Here is a 23033-nt window from a genome sequence, read left to right as displayed (position 1 = left end):
GCCGGCGCGATGGAACAGCGGAAACAAACAACAAAAAAATACTCTGTATTTTTGGTCATACAGATCATTCGAAACTGCAATGTGTTTACTTTTATTTCTGTCATCTCGGTTTCCTTTCCGTGGACTTTTGTAGAGCGCCGCGCCACACAAATAGCCTATGAACCAAACTCAGCAGCATATCTCAGTCTTTTCCTTTCATTTTGTTAATCTGTTAATTGGGCTATTTAAGTCAAATATTTTGCATATTCAGCTTAGTGTTGTTTTTAAGGTAAGTGGTTGCAAACAATTTATTTTAGCTACATTTTACAACTTAAAATAAAGTGTAACCCTTTATTTTAATGTTTCCTTTTTACAGTGTAATCTCACAAGTAAGTAATAAGTTAAATTAATTAACTACATGTATTTACTTTATTAGGGTTTAGTGTTAGTTGATTTTAACTGTGCATAATTTACTTGCATGTAAAGTGTGACAAAGACACATTAAAATAGAAAGTGGTAGCATTATTTTTTTTTATGTAGAATGCTGTGAGGGACTTTTGAAGAATCTTTTACTACTCTGTCTTTATATGACTTTGAATATAGCGCACTGGTCATACGGACTGTGTTTATGGAAATGTATGGGGTTCTTTTGGTCCTTTTTGGAGCTTGAAGTGAAAACTTGATACCTTTATTCAGCAAGGATGCTTTAAATTGATCAAAAGTGACAGTAAAGACATTTAGCCTATAATGTTACAAAATATTTATTTATCAAATCAATGTCGTTCTCTTGAACTTTCTATTCATCAAAGAATTCTGAAAAAGATGGATTAAAAGTATTAAGCAGCACAACTGTTTTTAATATTGATAATAATAAGAAATGTTACTTGAGCTCTAAATCAGCATATTTGAATGATTTCTGAAGGATCATGTGACACTGAAGACTAAAGTAAAAATTTGGCCTTATCATCCCAGGAATAAATTGCATTTTAAAATATATTAAAATAGAAAACAGTTGTTGTAAATTGTAATAATATTTTTACCCGCAGAATTTTTTCTCTGGTGCTGTTTTGCGGTGTTAGTAAATTCACCACTTAATTTTGAGTTAAAATATGTTGTTTTAACTTGCGTTACTGAGATTGTAACGAGTAATAATATTACCCAAATTTGATTAGTAATGCATTATATTACTGCGTTACAGCAAAAGTAATATACTACTGTAATATTATTACTTTTGTAATGCGTTACTCCCAACACTGGTTACAGGTGAATGCAGTTTGCCTTGAAGAGGTCACTCATGAAGATGCCGTGGCTGCCTTGAAAAACACCCCTGATGTCGTCTATTTAAAAGTGGCGAAACCCACTAGTGTCTTTATGAATGATAGTTACGTTCCTCCCGATGTCACCAGCTGTAAGTAAGCTTTTCGTTACTACTTCATACTGTATTCTTTTTTTATTAAAAGAAAAAGACTTTTACTTACATAGAAAATAACAGCATGGAGGCATTATCAATATGGTCAGAGAATGAACCGACTTGCCTTAAAGGCACTTTGACTCAGTTCTGAGGTCCCATGCGCACTTATAACTTAAATCCCACCGCAAAGCTGCTAGACACAGCACTTTCTACTGATGGGGGCAGCAGCTTGTGAGGACGGCCACTAAAATTGACTGTAGAATGCTGTGAGGGACTTTTGAAGAATCTTTTACTACTCTGTCTTTATAAGACTTTGAATATAGCGCACTGGTCATACGGACTGTGTTTATGGAAATGTATGGGGTTCTTTTGGTCCTTTTTGGAGCTTGAAGTGAAAACTTGATACCTTTATTCAGCAAGGATGCTTTAAATTGATCAAAAGTGACAGTAAAGACATTTAGCCTATAATGTTACAAAATATTTATTTATCAAATCAATGTCGTTCTCTTGAACTTTCTATTCATCAAAGAATTCTGAAAAAGATGGATTAAAAGTATTAAGCAGCACAACTGTTTTTAATATTGATAATAATAAGAAATGTTACTTGAGCTCTAAATCAGCATATTTGAATGATTTCTGAAGGATCATGTGACACTGAAGACTAAAGTAAAAATTTGGCCTTATCATCCCAGGAATAAATTGCATTTTAAAATATATTAAAATAGAAAACAGTTGTTGTAAATTGTAATAATATTTCACAATAGTACCTCCTCTTTTGAAAGTCGCTTCGGATAAAAGTGCATTGATGTAAATCTAATTTTTGGTGAAATAAATGCAGCCTTGGTGAGCATAAAAAGACTTGGTGAGAAAAAAAAAAAAACTTACTTACCCCAAACTTTTGAACAGCAGTGTTTAGTATACAAGAGAGCTGATTTACAAGAAAAGCAGATTGTTTGCAAAGAGGGAGTGATCAATTATGATTTTACTTTTACACAGCAAGTTTTTTTTTCTTCAGCAGTTTTAGTCTTTGGCTTGTCTGTGCATGTAATTCTTCACATTATTACATATGAGTGATGCGATTGTCTGTCCTGACCTCTATGAACATTGTCAAATGAGTTTTCATCAGTACACCAATAACATCACATCTTTTGTGTTTTGGTTTTTCAGCCTATTCCCAGCACATGGAGAACCATATCAGCACCCAAAGCTATCTGAGTCAGCCATTAACCCCCGCCACTCCACCTCGGTACTCTCCTATCTCAAAAGGCATGCCGGGAGATGATGAGATCACAAGGTGAGCCTTTGCCCTCCTCATTTCTTTGTCTTCATGATCATGATATCCTTTTGCCATAATTTTACTTTTGATGGCTTTTGGTTCAGAGGTCGTCTGTGCAGTTCCTATCGTTCCAATTACGATTCCTTGACCTTGCGAAGTGAAATGGTCATGTGTTTCAAATGAAAGTTGTTACAGATCATGACTTGCTTTTAAACTGTTTTTATGCAGGCATATCCTTTGACCTCACTCATTCTCATTACTTTTACTCTCATCACATATTCGAGGGCTGTTTTTAGTTTTCCGACACGTCTTTTCTCTGTATCATCCTCCTGAATTTTTGGAAGATAATGCTATATAAGTTTCATTACATGTAGCTTGGTGTGAAGACAGCTCTATAATTTTGAATAGATATGAGGTTCAAATAGAATAGCATTTCTCTACACATAAGATAAGCTGCCCAAGGTTAATGGAATTTTTAGTACATGCTTTATATCTACATAATGGGTCTGACTTTTTATACTACAAAACAGATTATATAGAACACTCATGTACAACTCCTCACATTAGTCTTGGAAGTTGTTAGTTTGTCTGGCCTCATTCTGCTGTTACTGCCCTTATGAAAGTCTTATCAGGTTTTTGGGATTATTCCCTTTATTCCCTGTTACTGGGGTTCAAGAATTTTTTGTTATGGCTAGCCATGTGAGGAATATTGCACACAACAATGTAGGGCTGTGCAATTAATCGGAAAACAGTTTTGATTTTAATTTTGGCGTCCAACGATTATGAAAATACAATAATCACGATAAAATGATTATTGCGCCCCATTCCGCCTCCTTTCCAGCGCTGCGCTTTCGTTCCTCCATAAAAGCCCAATTTTATGTGTAAATCAGTAAAATCATGTAACGCGACTTTTGCAAAATGGGACGTGCTTGATTTAAGTATATTAGATTTATTCATGTTTTTAAAAGCACTAAAGAGAACTTGCACTTCCTCAGGAAGATATATGCACTCAGAGACAGAACACGTAAGAACAATTATGATTTTTGCCATAATCGAGCAGCCCTACAACAATGACTTGAACTCAAATGACTATAAACTCAACTTTTAACTTTATCAAACTTGCCAATTGTACTTTGATTGGCTGGCTGCTACATATGTTCCAGTATTCCTGCACACCTTTAACTGTCAGTCTAGCATAACGGAATTCAATTAATATTAATTTAAATGACATTACTGTACATTGTACATTACTGGTCAAAGCTTTGGGGTCTGTTATTTGATTAAAAATACAGAATGAAAAAAAGGTATTGTGAAATATGATTGCAATGTAAAATAACTATTTTCTTTTATAATATATTTGAAAGTTTTACTTGTTCTTGTAATGGCAAAACTGAATTTTCAGCAGTCATTACTCCAGTCTTTGCATGATTCCTTCGAATTTATTCTAGTATGCTGATTTGGTTCTCAAGAAACTCATTCTACAAAGTTTCAATTTCATACTACAAAAGTCCCATAAGTTCATACTGTACTTAATAATAGGTTTTTACCCAGTTAGACATGATTATGTCATCATATCCATGTCTGAAGTGTAAACTTTTCTCATATTTTATTAATTTACAGGTCTATAAATCACATTTTTTAAATCAAGCAACCTCATATATCCAGATGGTGGGAACCCTGGTTCTTCAAAGAAAAAAAGAAAAAACATAATTTCTTGATTTGTAGTTGTTTTAACTTAATTTAATGCTTCTTTACCCTTTATTTTTGATCATTTTAAGTCATTTGGAGGCCCCTTTGGAAGTTTTCTGAGGCACCCTGCTTGAGGACCTGGTTCACAAGGACACATTTGTTGGGGACATATGACAGATTACTCACAGCTTTTGTTGGACAGTTTGAAATGTCCTCTAGAGAGCTGTTGAAGATATTGGCCCATTAAGATATAGCATCTGTGATTTGTCCTGTTGACTATTCACCTTCTCGCCTACCTGATTTGTTTGCTCATTTCTTAAGAGCTGTCCATCAGTAGAGAGCAGTATTATGAGAGCTGGCTTGCAAATGATATTGGCCAAACCGCCATATTTTGTCTGGTAGAGAAAAGTGGACTCATAACAAGGACACACACATACATACTGACTGGTGTGCTTTACCATATTTAATCCTCTTTAATCGGGGGGATTTGTTTCCTATCGGAAGATTTCACCAAATACGTCAAATTGATGTTAAAAACAAACAGCCTCTTACGTCATAAACTAGCGTCATGATATGACCAACCAATCTGTGAAGTCAATTTTGGCAAATCTGAAAAGCTTTGAATTAAGACTTAATTCGACAGGACGGGTATAAAAACACTGTTTTATAACTGAAGTTTATGTGAATGTTCTGAAGTCATGATGTTCTGCCTTTGTTCTTAAAGTGTGTTAAGGGTTAAATGATGTGTCTGTAGGCTGTAGCCATGTTGAGTGAGGGTTTGTTTTGAAAATACTGAAATGCTACAGAGCCAGTAACTTGAGGATCTGCTGCCATCTACAGACATCCACATGTATGCACACATCAAAAATGTGGTGCAGCTTTACAAACTCCTCTCTATAGTTCACATTTTGTTCACTAGAGGGAGATGCGGTCAAATGTATTCAATCTTTTACATTTTTTTTTCTTTCTGAGATGACAAAGAATTAATCCAAGCCAAGGGGATGATGCTGTCATAGCAATACACGCACATATTGGTTTACTTTTTAAATGGATTTTTGAATTCAGCTATTACCTTTATTGTGTAGTTTGTGTAGTTAATATTTTGGTTACTAGACAGTGATGCGGTCAAATATATTTTTATTATTTATTTATTCATTTATTTTTTAGTTTTTTGAAGTGGCAAATAATTTATGTAAGGACATACTGGCTTGATTTTTAATTGAGTTAAAACTATGAAACTATTGAAGTTATATAAAAATATATTAAAACAATTTTTAAAATATATATTGATAAATATTTCTGTTTAGCTTTATTTTTATTTGATTTTGAGCTTTAGTCATTTTAATTTATAAGTTAAACTTATAGTTAAATAGGAACATTTCTATTTTTCTTATGTTCACGTTTTTTGACTTATATTTGTATTTTATTTAATTTGTTTATTTTATTAGTTTATCACTTTTTTAAATAGTTAGTAAATTAGTTTATCTTTTATTGCCTCCCTTAATGTCATTGATGAAGTGTAACTTATACAGTTACACTTTATCCATATGGAAAAAAATAAAAATAAAAAATCAGAAATAACCGAATGCAGTTTTGAATACTTTTAGGTTTTTAATAGTAATTATTTGTTTAGTTTGGTGTGTGTGTACAGTAGGTCAAAATATTTTGTAAGCATGCTTTCCTGACCTGTTCACTCACAACTAATAAATGCTGGTTGTGTTTTTTTAGGGAGCCTAGGAAAATAGTCCTACATCGGGGCACCACGGGACTAGGCTTCAACATTGTAGGAGGAGAGGATGGAGAGGGAATCTTCATCTCATTCATATTAGCAGGAGGGCCTGCAGACCTGTGTGGAGAATTAAGGAAAGGAGACCGTATCATCTCTGTAAGAAAAAAGTTGTTCAGTCATCAACTATTGTTCATTGTCAAATATTTTTCAATCTTACTGAAATAATGATTTGGTATCATCAGCATAACCATTTCAGAGAAACATTGATTTGAAATTTCAGTGCATTTCAGAATGTCTTTGTATATTTCTTTTTTAATTACAACAGCACTCAATCAGCATAAACTTTAAAATAATTTTTCCAGGTTTATAGTAGATTTTACATTCTGAATTTTCCATGCATTCTCAGACTGTTGGACCCCACTGGCTGCGTTTTTCATCAGTGCTTATTTATTAATATTGTATGTGTGCTATAGGTAAATGGGGTGGACCTCCGCAGTGCAACGCACGAACAGGCAGCTGCAGCACTGAAGAATGCTGGACAGACTGTCACCATCGTGGCTCAGTACAGACCTGAAGGTAGGCAGTTCCTCTCACAATATTTCAGACAGACCAGTATGTTTCAATGTTAACAATAATAAATAAAATAACATTCTTATGGCATGATTCCATTTAGAACTGGATTTCTAGGCCTTTCCTTTGTAACATGACAGCTTCAGTCCTTTTGTTTATTTCAGTTGATTATATAAGGGTCTGTCATGTTTCATTCTGATACCACCAAATGTAGCCTACACTTGATTCAAGCCTACATCTCATAACCTTACTTTTATACTAATTAATTTCCACACTTTGCTTCAAATTTGTGTTTCCCCACAGCTATTTTATTAGAGAAAATCTCTTTTAAGACACTAACTCTAGCTTTTAGCTGAAAAACTTGATTAGATGCAGCATAGCCTGAATACTACAAATGCTTATTTGTTTATAGCTGGGCATGGCAGAAAACCATTACATGGATGGTGGACTGTGATAATGGGAAGAAACTCAGTTGCAGTGACACTGTCATTTGTGTTTAATTGTATATTTAATAGTGTATTTAAAGTTAACATGAAATGCCATTCGCAACTCATTTTTCTTCCATAATCTGATATTGCACAAGACTGACATTGGGCAAGAAAAAATGTTGGGTGGGACTTGATTTATTTATTTGACAAAATACAGTATGCACAGTAATATTGTGAAATATTATTCTTTTTTACATTTGGATTATATGTTTTACATTATATGTTTTTCCTGTAATGCCAAATTTGAATTTTTTTCACAATTCTTTAATTTTAAATAGAAATTTATTAGCATTTATTTTAAATAAAATCTTTTGGACTATTATAAATAAATGTCTTTACTTTCCCTTTTGATCAGTTGAATGCATCTCTGCTGAATAAAAGTCAAAATTTCTTTTAAAAAAAATCTTATTAATTGTATATTTAATAGTGTATTTAAAGTTAACATGAAATGCCATTCGCAACTCATTTTTCTTCCATAATCTGATATTGCACAAGACTGACATTGGGCAAGAAAAAATGTTGGGTGGGACTTGATTTATTTATTTGACAAAATACAGTATGCACAGTAATATTGTGAAATATTATTCTTTTTTACATTTGGATTATATGTTTTACATTATATGTTTTTCCTGTAATGCCAAATTTGAATTTTTTTCACAATTCTTTAATTTGAAATAGAAATTTATTAGCATTTATTTTAAATAAAATCTTTTGGACTATTATAAATAAATGTTTTTACTTTCCCTTTTGATCAGTTGAATGCATCTCTGCTGAATAAAAGTCAAAATTTCTTTAAAAAAAAAAATCTTACTGACCCCAACGTTTTGAAATAAGGATAATGATTTCATGTACATGTAAGTGATAATGTTCACAGTTCGCTGTATGGTGTTGTGGTCGTGACTCATAGCGGCGGCTTCACCCTGAGGAGTAGAGTCCAGCCTGGCCGTTCTTTCCTTCGACTCGGCAGGCCTGGCTGCAGTGTTTATTAAAATACCAATGGGGTAGTGATGACCCTCAGAGTTTTGGCTGGAGATAGTCTGAGAGGGTCTAAATTAAGCTTGTGGACAGGTTTGTGTGTGTATGTGTGATCCGAGCTCCTTTCACACCCCTAGCGAGTGTATGTGTGTTTATGTAGCATTTTCTCTGTTTGATGAAAGCTGTTGTCTTAGCGTGGCTCCTGAGCCTAGCTTCCTGTACCCATCACGCTCCTCCGTTCACGGCCAGCACAGAGCAGCTCTGCCCTTTAGCTTGGCGTTCATTAGGAGAACGTTCCACAATCAGTTCTCTTCATCACGCGGCATAGACTGCAGAGAAACAGAAGAATCTGAGCTCCTCAGTACCTGACCTGCCCTTTACTTGTTGATTTTATAAGCAACTACAAGCAACCCCTTACAAAAATTAACCATGGTTGTACTACAAATAAGACCAAAAAAAACATGGTTACTATAGTTAAATCATGGTAACCACAAATTAGCCATGATCTTGCTACAGTAACCATAGTTTAACCATGGAATTTGTAGTAAAACTGTGGTTATACAAATGGTAATCAATACACTAAAAAACCATGGTTATTACACTTTTACTATAATAAAATAAATTTTCATAAGGGACTACACATGCTTTCTGGCTGCTAAATTTGTCCAAACATTTATTTTGGGTTGTTTCTGTTTCATTTCACTTTTTCAAAATTTACTTTTTTTTCCTTTTAATTAAAAAGATAAATGTTCATTAGGTTTTTCCAATTTTCTTTAAATTATAGCTACTTTGTACTTTTGTTTAAATGTATCTAACATGCTTCACAATTGATGTAATGTTTATTTATTTATATGTTGGCTTGACAATGTTCTGAAACATGCTAGCCACGTTAATACACGTTAGCAAGTGCTAGCATTGTTAAAACATGCTAACAAGATGCCAATGACTTGTTAAAATATGCTAGCAGTGTGCTAGCAACAGGTAAAACATGCTAGAGAGATGTTGATAACATGTTTCTAGCATGTTAAAGCATGCTAGCAACATGCTAAAACAAGCTAAAACATGTTTATTACCAAAAAGTTAAACTTTCTTTGCACAAAATGTAATTTCTCATTCCTTCCTTTTGTTTTGTTTTTTTAAATATTACATGGACATTTTTGAGATTACATGGATTTACATGTTTGAGATTTACCCGTTTGATTTACCCAAATGTTTGTTTAAAATTTTAGCATAGCATAGCAAATCCATAGCATAGTCTCTCATCTTCCCTTGATAGTTGTTGATGAGTCAGTGTAGCTTTCCAAAAAAAATAAAAAATACAACAAAGGCACACCTACTGTCATGTAACGAATCAGCTCATGGGAAATATGAATAATTAATCGGCTACCAGGGGCCTGTTCGGCTTCCTGGGGTGTTACGCATCTCGGGGGAAGGGTCCATAGGTCCTCATATGGCTTGTTAACTGAGGGGTGTTACAGAGTATTTGTTAAATATAGCTAACGAAATATATATTGTGTGTTTGATTGGTCCAGACGCTACAGTCATCATCATCTTGAGTTACAGTGCGGGTGTCAGTTTGCAAAGTCTCATCTCTGCTTTGCAGAAGAGAAAGTCGCTCTTCTCTACAGAGAAATGACCGACCTCCATGTGAATCTGTATGTTGTTGTCATCCCTTTTCCATGCCAGACATCTCATCAACATGCTCTTCTGCCCAGTATTCAGTCAGCAAGATGGAGATTGGTTGTGCCCAATCAGGCGGCCACAGGTGCGAGCAGGGTTCAGGCAGCTCCCTGTGGGGAGAATGAGCTGAGATTAGATCCAACTCCCTCTGCTCTCCATATGCAGTGTGTGACAACATGCATAATAAAGCATCGGAAAGCACAGATGCAGCACTCACTTTGACCAATGGCTGCTGAAGAACTGCTGAGGGAGGACCTTGTCAACTCTCCAGGGCTTCTCATAGTGAATATGTCAGTGCTGCGTGGTGTTTTCCATTAAGTGCAATAACCAGAGGATGCTTTAGATATCTAACTAAAGAACAGATGTTGTGGTGTAATGATTTAACTGCGACGCAGTCATTCCAGAGCCTCCATTTTTTGACATGAGAGACAAATGGCATTAAATGTTCACTGATGGTGGTGTTTGGATAGGAAATGAAACCCCTTAGGGCCAGACTGCTTTGATCAGAGGGATTTAACGGCTCTGAGGATCTGTGCTGGAGCTTAAAGACATCAGTGTCTGACACACACACACTCACTCACACAGCTGGGCTAAGCACAAGTCCTGCTTCAATGACATGCCCTCCAGTTATTTACAGAATTAAGGAGACATTTACCCATTTCACATACCTCAACAAACAAAGAAACAAACGCTATTTACTTTCAATGGGACCACACAGAATGAAAACAGTGTTTGATTCAGATATTTCCAATCATATATATATATATATATATATATATTCTGTGTTTTTCTGTCAATATGGGGTGCTGTGTGTACATTAATGAAGAAAAAAAATTTACTTAAATGATTTTAGCAAATGGCTGCAATATAACAAAGAGTGAAAAATTTAAGGGGGTCTGAATACTTTCCGTACCCAATGTTTAAATATATATAATTTTTTTTTAAACTTTTTTTTATAAGCAACTTTGGGCATTTATTAGATACTGATTTCTGTAATTATGACTTTCCAACATCCTCCCTCTACCTCAGTAATGTGGAAATGTACTTTATATTTTGTGTGCATACTAGAATAATAATTAATATATTATAAATAGTTAATATATTGCTTTAGTCAGACCAGGTTGCTTGCTTTTCTTGCAAGATCTGGCAGCACTGTAATGCTTAGATGGCATGTAGCAATTCTATTTTTACTCTGGTTTTACTCTGCTTGTGTCAAAAATGAGTTAAACTTCCTTTAATGCCTTAAAGTATTAGTCAATATTAGGTATGAACTGAAAGTGCTTTAGCCACATACATTAGTGTCGCATATACGACTACGACGACAAACTCAGTCAGATTAACAAAGACTAAATCCTCTCTCGCACCTCGTTAAAATTCACATATTCATGAGATCATAGCTGTCTTATTTTGATTTGATGACTCATAAAATTTTGTGAATGCTTACTCTGTCTACATAGCACTATTGAAAGAAAGTGATCCATGGCCAAACGTTTCTTTATCCAGATATTTTTAAAGTCACACTGCTGATATTTGGCGTTTTTGAGAATCAGTGCCAGTATTTTGCTGATACTCTTCATAATGGATGCACAGCATATTATATCTGTACCCTGTCAGTTATCTGCAGAAAGATTGGATTTTTACATTTGTTACCTTTGCCATCATCTAAAACTCACTTTAAGTTAATCTTACAAACATTAATCATTTAATAACACAGTTACATGTGATCTTTAGCAATTCTCTGAATGAATACCCATTTTCATTATGTATTACCAAAGTTAACTTGAAACAGTAAAAAGATTGATTTTAGTTTTTAGTGCTTTTTTGTTAGTTTGTTTATGCACTGTACACTATATAGTACAGAATTTTGGCCATTTATCATTTCCAAGGCATGACGTGAAATAATTATTGGCTTATTGGCTTTGCTATTACTATTTATCTAATAAAGGAAGTGTTAACTTTGGAGCTTGTACATTTGTTATAATGATACTTCAAATCAGTTGATTTAGCTTTGGTCATTGTGCCTTAATGCCATTTCTAAATATAAAAGCTCCTAATGATTATTCATCCAACTTTCATTCTTTTGAAACGTGACTCAAATCGTATTATTTCCTCTTTCTGCCTCCTCCTTCCTTTTCGAACTTTATGAAAGCCCCTTAATTGTTTTGTTTGACAGAATTGATGACGATAATGTTCTGAATTCCTGATAACATGAAAGCCTTTCACTGTTCTATGGCAGCACATGCATCATTACTCTCATTAAACTATTCATTCAAACCAATGTAATCCTGGGGGTACTAGCATTTAGTTTTTCTGTTGTTTCGTCTGCATGGACTCTGCGAGAAGACATTCATGTTCTCCAGTCTTCATTATGAATGACTTTGCATTTCTGCTATATCTAATTATAGACTTTTGTTCATCACCAGAGACTTGTTCGCATCCATTATGTCTCATTGTCTTATGTTTATCTACCAAGGGAAGATGTGAATTCAGAGAGAAAACAAGACAGAGAGATCATTTATTGAAGATCGTTTTAATGTTTTACAGTACTTATGAAATATCCATGTTGTCTTATCAGAAGGTACAGTATCTCCAGCAATACAGGAACACGTGTACATCAGATAGAGATGCTCAGCCAAAATATATGTAGTGTTTTACAGACTTTTACTTTAGTGTGTGTTGGTCGTTCCTATTATTCTGTACATGGAGTGAACTGTAAAGAATTTCACTCTTGTTTGAGAGGGGTTTTTCTATTATGAAATATTCAAGGTCTTTATTAATTTCTTCCTCTCCAGTCAAAATATTGTTATTCTTGTGAATATTGTTTTTCTTGTGTCCTTAATATCACTTTCCATCCTGTTAGTCTTTTGTAGAAAAGTGGTGACATACATTTTGGTGAGAAAACAACAGTAATATCAGCAAGTATTAGTAATGGATTTGATCAATTTTGTGATATGAGATTATTAGTTGGTTTATCTCTAAAATATTCCATAAAAATAAACATATAAAATATACTCCACCCAGATTTACTAATAGCTTGTGCCAACACAATCCTGTTTAAAAACTGTTAGGATTTAATGACACAAAGTGACAAATTAGCCACACTCTTTAAAAAAATAAAAATAAAGGTGCTTCACGATGCCATAGAAGAACCTTATTGTCTAAATGGTTCCTTAAAGAAAACTTTAACATCTGAAGAACCTTTCTGTTTCACAAAAGGTTCTTTGTGGCGAAAGGTTCTTCAGATTTTAAAAAGGTAAGAAAGAGATGGTTCTTTAAAGCAGTGTTTCCCAACCGGGGTGCCGTCTGTCGAGAGTAAAAAAAAACATTTTCATGCATAATATCATGCTGATAATATAATGTGTGATTTAAAAAATGTATAATAATGCAAAATAAAAGCATTTTCACTGATGGCTTCATGCATAGACACAATGGGGTGTAATGTCTATAAATAAATACTAAATGTGTTCACACAGTTCACAATCCATCTCTAAAACCCTGGCAAAAATTGGTCATCTTGTTATGGCTTTCATTAATATTTGACCAGCCATCTCCTTGTATTTTTTTTATGTATATTGTTTTGTCTGCCGCTGAATGCGTGTCATAGACGGCCCCTTATGTGAATATGTCATTCTCTGAAGTGTGCCTGTGTTTTTTGCTGCTCTCAGAACATACAGGCCAGTGGTTACACATTAGATTGAATCACATCATTCCAGGCAGTATCACTGAGGCGAGACATGAAGGGCTCCGTATTAACTGAAAGTTTGCCATGTTTTTGGAGAAAGTCTTTTTACCTTCCTGTGTTCACGGACTCCCATCGCTCATAGCCTAGCACAACAGTAGTAGTTAGACATAAAGCAATAGATGATCAGGATTATTATGTAAAACCATTCCTGAAGTTTTGCTCTCATGTGGCTTTTGTTTGACTTTATTCTTTAGCTCTCGGTTTGCTGCTCTTGTGTTTTAATAAGAACAATTTTGACATTTTGAGGATTCGAAAGCCCCTGGGCACTGGATTCTCTACACATGCATGTGGTATTCACTGATTTAAAACCTAATGTGATTTTTCAGCTGTGTAGGTCACATTCAGCTCAACCCATAATATATTGTCCCTGTGTATTTATGTATGCGTTCTGAAAAATATGAGTCAAATTGGTCATCATAAGAAAAATAGCATTATTTTAAGTGACAGGAAATCTAATCTAAAATGAACTGAAGGACATACGATTTACATAGTAAGTGTATATAATGAATGATTAATGGAAACAAACCGTGATGGAAATGAAGAGTAAGAAGCGCTTCCATAAATACCCTGCCTCTAAAGTGCATGTTGCAGTGACGCTGTTTGCTCTAGTTTGGTTTATTGGGGACTGTTTCTGAAATATGTATACTAACACAAGCTGTTGTGGCAATGTCAACGTAGCTTGTTTTGATGGACGCGTAAAATCACGCAAGGATGTAGGTACAGCTGCAGCCGTCTTTGGGTTTATATTTCCCACAGCATGTTTGTGACACAGAGTCAAGGTTTACTAGGCCACTGGTGACATGTAGAATATGTAGTGCTAAGAAATTATGTATTTAGGCCTTTTTCATGACCCACGGAAGATAAATCATCAGTAATATTTTCTAGTAAGTGTCTAGTAAATGCATTTAAAAATATTTAATTGTTCCACTGGCTGTCATAGTACAAACATAATTTTGACCTTTCTGAAAGAGACACCAGTTTTATGATCTGATATTACATTAAAACCTCATATCTAAACAGATTGAGCTTTTAATCTTCGGTCTGCTATAGCCGTTTACTATAATGACTCTGAAGGTCTCTGCTTCAACTGTACAAGGATACAAATGTAGCCTATTACACCTCTAAGCAGATTAAGACCGCACAGAAATCATCTGCATCATTTGCTGAAGAGTTAAATAAGGGTTCTTTATGTGCTTTTAAGGGTTAAAGAAGGCTTTGGTGTCTGTATGTTCCTTAAAGCCCCATAAGCTTCTCCGATGCCCTGGCTTCCTCCTGGAAGTGCTTCATTATTGATGAGGAAACCGAGATAAGCTAGTCAAGAGCTTGGGCAGCTAGTTACTTCAGCTCCAGTTCTCTTAAATGCACACGCACACATGCACAGAACAGCAGTGGCCTACTTAACATCTCAATGAATCGGTCTGTGGGCAAATGAGTTAGGAAGAATTGCTTTGTAAGATAAAAAAAAATAACTTTGGCATTACGCTAGAGAATGGTTTCACTGTCTTTATAGTTGTTTAATATTCATAGAATCTCATGTAGGCACAGTCTAGAGGCGTTTCTTGCTGTTGTGTCTGTCTGATTTATTGTGCTTTTTTTAAAGAAAAGGTTTCATTCTCCCCCTGAAAATCATAATTTTGTTTGACATGCCCCAATTTTACCTTCCCTCTGACCTTTAAAATAAAGGCTGTTCTTGCTACTGCATCTCTAAAACTGAAGTGCTTTTTTAAATACATTTTTCTATTCTAGCTTAATATAATGTAAATTATTTGGTGAAATCAAAAGATGCTTTTTTTTTTGAACATCCAGACCAGTCAAACTTTGCAGCATTAGCACAACCAATAGCATGAGCTTTGGGCGGGACTATCAGTTTGTCCTACTAATGGAAAATGGGGGAGTGTTTGAAAAGCAAAAACATATTTTAAAATATTTTTGCAATTTCTGTTTGGTGATGCTAGTGGCACAGAAATGACACAACAATTAGAAATATTCCACTTGAAATGTCATGTTTTTGACTAAAATTTCAGTAGGATATTTTTAAGAGTAACATTATGCAAACTTTTATGTGGGAGTTTTATATATAGTCATTATGTATTAGCAATAATTATTGTTATTATTATTTTATTTAGTTTTTATATATTTTATAATGTTAATTTATTATTATTATTTACAGTACCTTATCAACAAAGAAGATTTATTAACATATTTTTTTCTTCTCTGAAAAATAATTCTTATTACATTCTCCCTCTTCCAGAGCCCTGTTTGATTATGACATAACGAAAGACTCCGGCCTGCCCAGTCAGGGGCTGAACTTCCACTTTGGCGACATCCTACATGTCCTGAATGCTTCGGACGAGGAGTGGTGGCAAGCGCGGCATGTGACTCCAGATGGCGAGATGGAGGAGATGGGCGTCATTCCCAGCAAGAAGAGGTAGGCTGTGCCCCCATGCATTCCAGAGCACACTGTACTGTAGAAATATAATATCAGTTAACCCTCTTTACAGTGATTAACACAATTGTGTGTTTAATGCCACATTACTCATAGTCTTTCCACTAATGTTTCTTTCACAATGTCTTCCGTTTCAGTTCACTGCCTTTCTTCATTTTGGTTTAATTACCATGCATTTTTCCTTGTAATAATGAGCAATGAGCACACATACATCTGCACAATGGCATCTAAAAATTAGCATATTTGAGACTATATATGCTTACTTAAGTGAAAGCTTAGGTAAAAGTAACTCTGCTCTCTGTGTGATGAGGGTTTTAACTTGACTCAGCAGCTAGAGATAGAAAACTGTTTGAAGAATGTGGGTGTTTCTTCAATCAAGAGCACTTTCTTTTATGTCCCAGGGGTTTTATTTTTTTTTTTTTTGCAAGTCTGCTTGGAGACTTCTGTGCTTTCATTATTTATTTTTGCTGCTTTTAAAATGTATTTTATGTATAGCTTTAGTTTTACACTTGTCACAGTCCCAGTCTTTAAACGAAGAGTCAAATAATCATAAAAGCTTTCAATATTTATTGTGTGGAAAAGATATAGATGATCAAAAATCAGTCACGACTTCTTTTCCACCACAACCAACAATTTTGCCCCCAATAAAGTATTATCAAATACTTGGTTACTAAACTGACAGAATGCTTGAGATGTAGATGTTATAAGTGAGTTACATACAAACGTGTGACAAAATAATTTCATTGTATTTAGAATACAAAGATGCAAACAAGTCTACTCTATTTTTGCCAAAGTCATGGGTTTACTGTCACCCATGTCCAATTAGAGCCTTATATTTCAGCACTGATGTGTGATGCTGTGAGAGTTTCTCTCTCATTCTCTCCACCCAACTGTATGCTGATTGAAACTTGATAATTGACTTCTCACCTCGTTCTAAAAATGTGCCTGTCTCGTCTCCCTACTGATGATGCTTGGTCTTGAAGCACAGGGGACAGCCAGCAATGCTCTGTATTTTTAGAAACAAGTTGGGATTTCTCTTGGTGAAAGTTTCTGATCTGCGTCATATTTCATGATACTTCAACATATTTGGATTTTGGAGGTTAGATGTCATCTAGATCCATCAAAGCACAGTTTTTGTAACAAAATGTCACATGTAAACGCTCCCTAAGAAGCATGTCAGATCAGCGTCTGGTGAATGTTACCATTCAAACATAAAAACATGTATTTTAAGGATAATATGGGGATAAATATTACATACGCCACATGTTTATTCCATTTCAAGACAATTATGTCTTACTACAATATCTTTATCCTTGCAAAAAGCAAATGTTTTTGTGCTTCATACGTTTCTCAACATCCCTTTTTTTAGATTATACACATGTACATAATGAACTCAGGACAGTTGTTGTGTATTAACAGTGAAAATACTTATTCCTAAATTCCTAATGTCTTTGTCTCCTTCCTCTTCAGGGTGGAGAGAAAAGAAAGAGCCAGGTTAAAGACGGTTAAATTCAACTCCAAGTCTCGAGACAAAGGGGTAAGTGTTTGCTGCTCAAATATTTACCATGTCTGGCATGACACAAACAGACTTTTAATGCCTTTAAAAAGCAGCTGCATAGACTAATACATAATAAATGGGCCTTTTGTTTAAAAAGTTTTAGTTTACTTGCAGTCATGCCGACATAACCTTAATTTGAAAGGAATCTGAAACCATTATGAACACGCCTTGTAGCCTATTTTGAAACATTGTTATTTTATGCTAATTTGAGATGAAAATTGCTAACAAGATGTTCAGCATTAGAAACATTTTGTTGCACCTTTCTCTTGTGACTTTTCCAAAGCCAAAATGTTCTCACATAAGATGACTAACAGCTGGCAAGTGTAAACTCTAACAAAGTAGTGAAGTATGCAAGTGATGAATCATTCTTCATGAATGAGATGCTTGTTTGAAAGTTTCTATTTGTGAAATTAATTCAGATCCCTTTTACTGTATGTAGTGTACTAATCCTGTATGTTTGTTCACTATTCTCTCCTGTGAGAGGATTCTTAACCGCATGTGACTATTAGGGCTGGGCAATATGGCAAAAAATATTTACAATATTATACATAATACTTTTATTCAGCAAGGACACATTCAATTCATTATTAAATTAAACATGACAGTAAAGACTTTTACAATTCCACAAAAGATTTCCATTTCAAATAAATGCTGTTCTTTTGAATTTTCTATTAAAAATTTTATCTTTCATCATTTCATATCATGAAAAAACATTGATAGTAACAAGCAATGTTACTTGAGTACCAAATCAACATACAATATTAGAATGAATTCTGAAGAATCTTCTGAAACTGCTGACTGGAGTAATGGCTGTTGAAAATTTAGCTTTGCCATCACAGAAATAATTTTTGTTTTTTTTATTATTAAATTTTGTATTAAAAAAATATATATTTTATATTTTTGTATACAATTTTGTAATATATTAAAATAGAAAATGATTGTTTTAAATTGTAATAATATTTCACATTTCTGTTGTACTGTATTTTTGAATCAAATAAATGCTTCCTTGGTAAGCATAAGAGACAAAAATGTACAAAAAAAAAAAAATACTTACCAACCCCAAACATGAACGATAGTATATACTGTATTAGAACGGTATTATATATCTCAATATTTGTCAGCATTTTGATGACATTCAAGATATATCACAGTATTAAAATACTTGCTCTGACTTAAAATAAATAATTAAATAAAATAAAAAATATATAGGCCTATATATATGTGTGTGTGTGTGTGTGTTTCAGCCAAACAGCCATTATAGCTTCAACATGTAAGAACTTGTAAAATGCAGTTAAAATCTTGTTAAAAATAACCAGGGTAGGTTTTTCACATTGTTTCACACTCACAGAAACAATGATATATATTTTTTCATTTATACTGTATGCTCTAATATAAAATAATGACACTAATATAATATTGTGACTAACAGGTTTTAATTATATGAAATATCCTACTCTCTTAATGGGCTTCAGTGAAAGATACAAACATCATTACATCAGTTATGAACAGATTCACTGAAATGAAAGTTTGACCTCATTAACAGAAAGAACGCTTACCAACTTACTCCAACACAGTTTTTCTAATGAAGTTTAATATACAGTATATACTGATACAAGAAAAAACTGCACAAGTAGTCTAATGACATGATCTTTAAAAATTGTAACAGAAAAAAAAACTCCTTAAAATCATCGCACTATTCACAATGTTGATTAATTTTATATGACCACAGAATATATTGTCGAAATTCAATATGTATTGCCCAGCCCTAGTGATTAAAACTCTTTAGTCTTTGCAGCAGTATTGAGTTTAGCACCGGACCGACTCATCATCCACCCTTCACTGTCTTAGCATTTTCAACTGCATTCACTAATGCAGCATGAGTGCATGAATATTTCAGAGAACAAAAAGATGTATACGCTTGCCATTGATGTCAAACTGCTCTTCACTTTCTCTTCCTGCACATTACTCATCTGTCCATCTTTTTAAGTGTGCTGTAACTTTGTTCCTGTCCAAACCCTTTGATCAATGCCAATCACTAACTTTAATCAACTAACTAATTCAGGAGGCTGGTCTGCATGTCCTTGCATTTGTGCTATAAACCCACCTTGCTAACCTTGGTTGTGGTAACTACCCTTTAAATTTATCTGATGTTCGGTAATCCCTCATAAACTCTACTGTGTCTGTTGCCATCTCCAAACCAAGATCTGGTTTCATATCTATTTATAAGTTCTCACATTAGTGATTTTTGTCATTCCAGCATCATTTTATTGGATGGTGGTGGCTATAGAGTCAGTAACATGGGCATCTGTTAAGTTGGGCATTTGTTCATACTTCAACTAGACACCCAACACCATTCCATCTGTTCTTCCTTTTTTGTTCTCCATCCCTCCCTCTCCTCCTTCCCAGCATTCACTCAATGACAAGCGTAAAAAGAACCTATTTTCGCGAAAATTCCCTTTCTACAAGAACAAGGACCCCAGCGAACAGGAAACAAGCGATGTGGACCGTAAGTACATTAGGCGTGTGCAGGGCAGGGTAGCGCCACACGCGGCAACGCCAACACCGCTGAACAAAACTCTTGCTTCTGCAACAACCCTAAACGTGACGGCAAATTTGGTTGATCCCTTCTACTGAACCTCAGTGTGAGCTGATGTAGAGACAGAATGTAGTGGACCATTGAGACCATTGAAGTCTACATATCTGGGTTTGTTGCAAGGCAGGAGCAATGTTCATCGGTAAGACGTGATGTGTTGTTCCAGTAATCATTGTTATTTTTGTGGTTTTCTCTTGTTCCGTGCTCTCTGCCGACTGCTCCACAGGACCTGAGTGACGACAAAGGCTTGAGTAAGTCCACAAAGGCAACAGCAGACCTACAGTACCCCACCGGCCCCACCAAACTCCCTTCGTTCCCCATAAATCTGTTTTGCACATTTAGCAGTGATGTTCGGTTAGAATTGTGTTGCGTCTGCAGCCTGTGTTGTTTCTAGATGGCTATAAAACACAAGCTTTGCAGAGCAGTGCTATGTTCAGTTCCTTTGTTGGCCATTATGCCCTTAACATGTTAATTCTGCTGCTCTTAAAGGGATAGTTCAATCAAAAATGAATTTTCTGTCATAATTTACTAATTAATAGAATTGGCATAATTTATATGTTGTTTTACAAAAGGATGGAAACATGTTTAACTGTGACAATAATACAATAGAGTTTATTGTGGCAGTAAATTCTGTCCTCCAAAGTGATGGTTCACGCAAAAATATGTGACCCTGGACCACAAAACCAGTCTTAAGTCGCTGGGGTATATTTTTAGCAATAGCCAAAAAAACATTGTATGGGCCAAAATTATCGATTTTTCTTTTATGCTAAAAATCATTAGGATATTAAGTAAAGATCATGTTCCATGAAGATATTTTGTACATTTCCTACCGTAAATATATCAAAACTTAATTTTTGATTAGTAATATGCATTGCTAAGAACTTCATTTGGACAACTTTAAAGGCGATTTTCTCAATATTTAGATTTTTTTGCACCCTCAGATTCCAGATTTTCAAATAGTTGTATCTCGGCCAAATATTATCCTATACTAAAAACCATACATCAATGGAAAGCTTATTTATTCAGCTTTCAGATGATGTATAAATCTCAATTTCGAGAAATTGACCCTTATGACTGGTTTTGTGGTCCAGGGTCACATATGTATTTCCAAACCTGTATGCATTTCTTCTGCAGAACATAAGATATTTTAAAGAATGTTGGTAACCAGACAGTTTAATTTCACATAGACTTGCATTGAATGGGCTAAAAATACAATGGAGGTCAATGGGAAATGAAGCTGTTTGGTTACAAAAATTCTTCAAAATATCTTATTTTATGTTCCACAGAAGAAAGTAAGTCATACAGGTTTGGAATGATGTGGGGGAGATTTTAATTTTTTGGTGTACTATCCCTTTAACAACATTTGCATTATAAATGCATTGATTAAATCGTGGTGATTATTGTGTCTAATTTTTCGGTGTAGGGTTTCCTAAATAAGGGGTTGTGCGGGAACTGCAAGGGGTTTTTGAGTTTATTAAAAAGCTAATAAGTTATTAAATTGAATGGAACATTAAAATAAACAAATTGCGCAGCATAATTGAAAACTGAAATAAAACTAATAGTGATCTATCTTATGAAATCATGATTTTCAAATCAAAGACTGCCATTTAATTAAATATATAGTCTGTTGCATTACGTTCACTTTGTTTATATTCAGATTCAGATTTTCCAACATTTTTGTTCCAAAATGAACAAAACCAGTATTCTGCCCAAATAAAAACTTGAGGATTTAACATGTTAAAAGCTCAAGCGTTTGTACGTTTGAAAGTAAAGAATTGAAGAAATAAATATTTTGTACCACCCTTAAAAGTAACTATTTCCATTAGCCATAGAATTGTAGTTTTCTTTGTGTCTGGATGTCTCAGCAGGAGCAACATATTTTATTTTATATAATATAAAATAAAATAATTTTAAACTGAAATTTAAAACAACCAAAATAAAACACTTACTAGAAATAAAAAATAATGCAAAAACAATGAAGATATCCAGGCAGGCAAAGTCTTTCAGTAAAATGTGTTATTTATTGAAAATTATAAATGATAACAATTACAGATGATAATAATAATGAAAATAAATAGAAAAACATTAAAAATTAATACAAAATCTAAAACTGAATATACTGAGTATATTCTGTTAAAATTCCTGAGAGTATAATCTAAATTTAAGTATAATAATCTTAAGAAGACAAAAGACAAAGCCTTTGGAGTATTTGATATGAGCAGAAGAAAATAAGAAACTGTGCCAGAAGCCAACTGGAGTAATATACATATACTAGAGACTTACATCCTATACATACCATATTATATCACCAGATGTTATGTCTGATCGATAGACGTCAGGGAATTTTCTATATATACACCTGGCACATGTTTTTCTCTGCCCAAGTTACTCTAAGTCAAAGAGAGGTCACGGTGACATGACAATAGGGGTCATAGATCAGATCAGATAAAAATACCAGATGAACTTGTGGTTTTACATCCTTTAAGCACAAACAGCAAGCTTTGCAAATCTTCAAATATCAGTCTGCAAATACCAGTTAGCTCTTAGAAAAGCACACTTGGTACCAAGAAAATCGAAGACAAATTGAGCAAACATCCTTGCAATATAATAAAAAATATTCTGCAGAGAATAAGTTTCCAACATCCTGTTCAAACATCCATTAAACATAACAAAATGTACCTTTTATATGTCAAATAAAGAAAAATATACTTTGTCAATGGAATATGAAGAAAAGAACAGTAATAAAGAAGAATAAATGAATAATACTTGAGTATATGAGTAACATAAAACAGTCATATGAATAATATGAATATGTAATATGAATATATTATAACAATAAAAGAATCATAAAGGATAACTCACAAGGAATATACTGTACAAATGAATATGAAAAAAAG

General features: G+C 34.1%; 1 protein-coding gene across 1 annotated transcript in view; it reads left to right on the top strand.

Moving 5' to 3' along the window:
* LOC107709173 (disks large homolog 1-like) overlaps positions 1 to 23033 on the top strand; it is a 150847-nt gene that overhangs the window by 120981 nt on the left and 6833 nt on the right. Inside the window, 9 exon segments of the mRNA XM_016513585.1 lie at positions 1184 to 1387; positions 2558 to 2684; positions 6084 to 6240; positions 6558 to 6708; positions 8278 to 8478; positions 9804 to 9882; positions 15791 to 15967; positions 17456 to 17522; positions 19950 to 20049. Of these exon segments, the coding sequence (XP_016369071.1) occupies positions 1184 to 1387; positions 2558 to 2684; positions 6084 to 6240; positions 6558 to 6708; positions 8278 to 8478; positions 9804 to 9882; positions 15791 to 15967; positions 17456 to 17522; positions 19950 to 20049 (1263 nt within the window).

This window comes from Sinocyclocheilus rhinocerous, unplaced genomic scaffold, assembly GCF_001515625.1.
Source record: "Sinocyclocheilus rhinocerous isolate Xijiao unplaced genomic scaffold, SAMN03320098_v1.1 scaffold55, whole genome shotgun sequence".
Classification (NCBI taxonomy): domain Eukaryota; kingdom Metazoa; phylum Chordata; class Actinopteri; order Cypriniformes; family Cyprinidae; genus Sinocyclocheilus; species Sinocyclocheilus rhinocerous.
The sequence above is the reverse complement of the archived record's forward strand: the minus strand, read 5'-3'. Positions and strand labels throughout refer to the sequence as shown.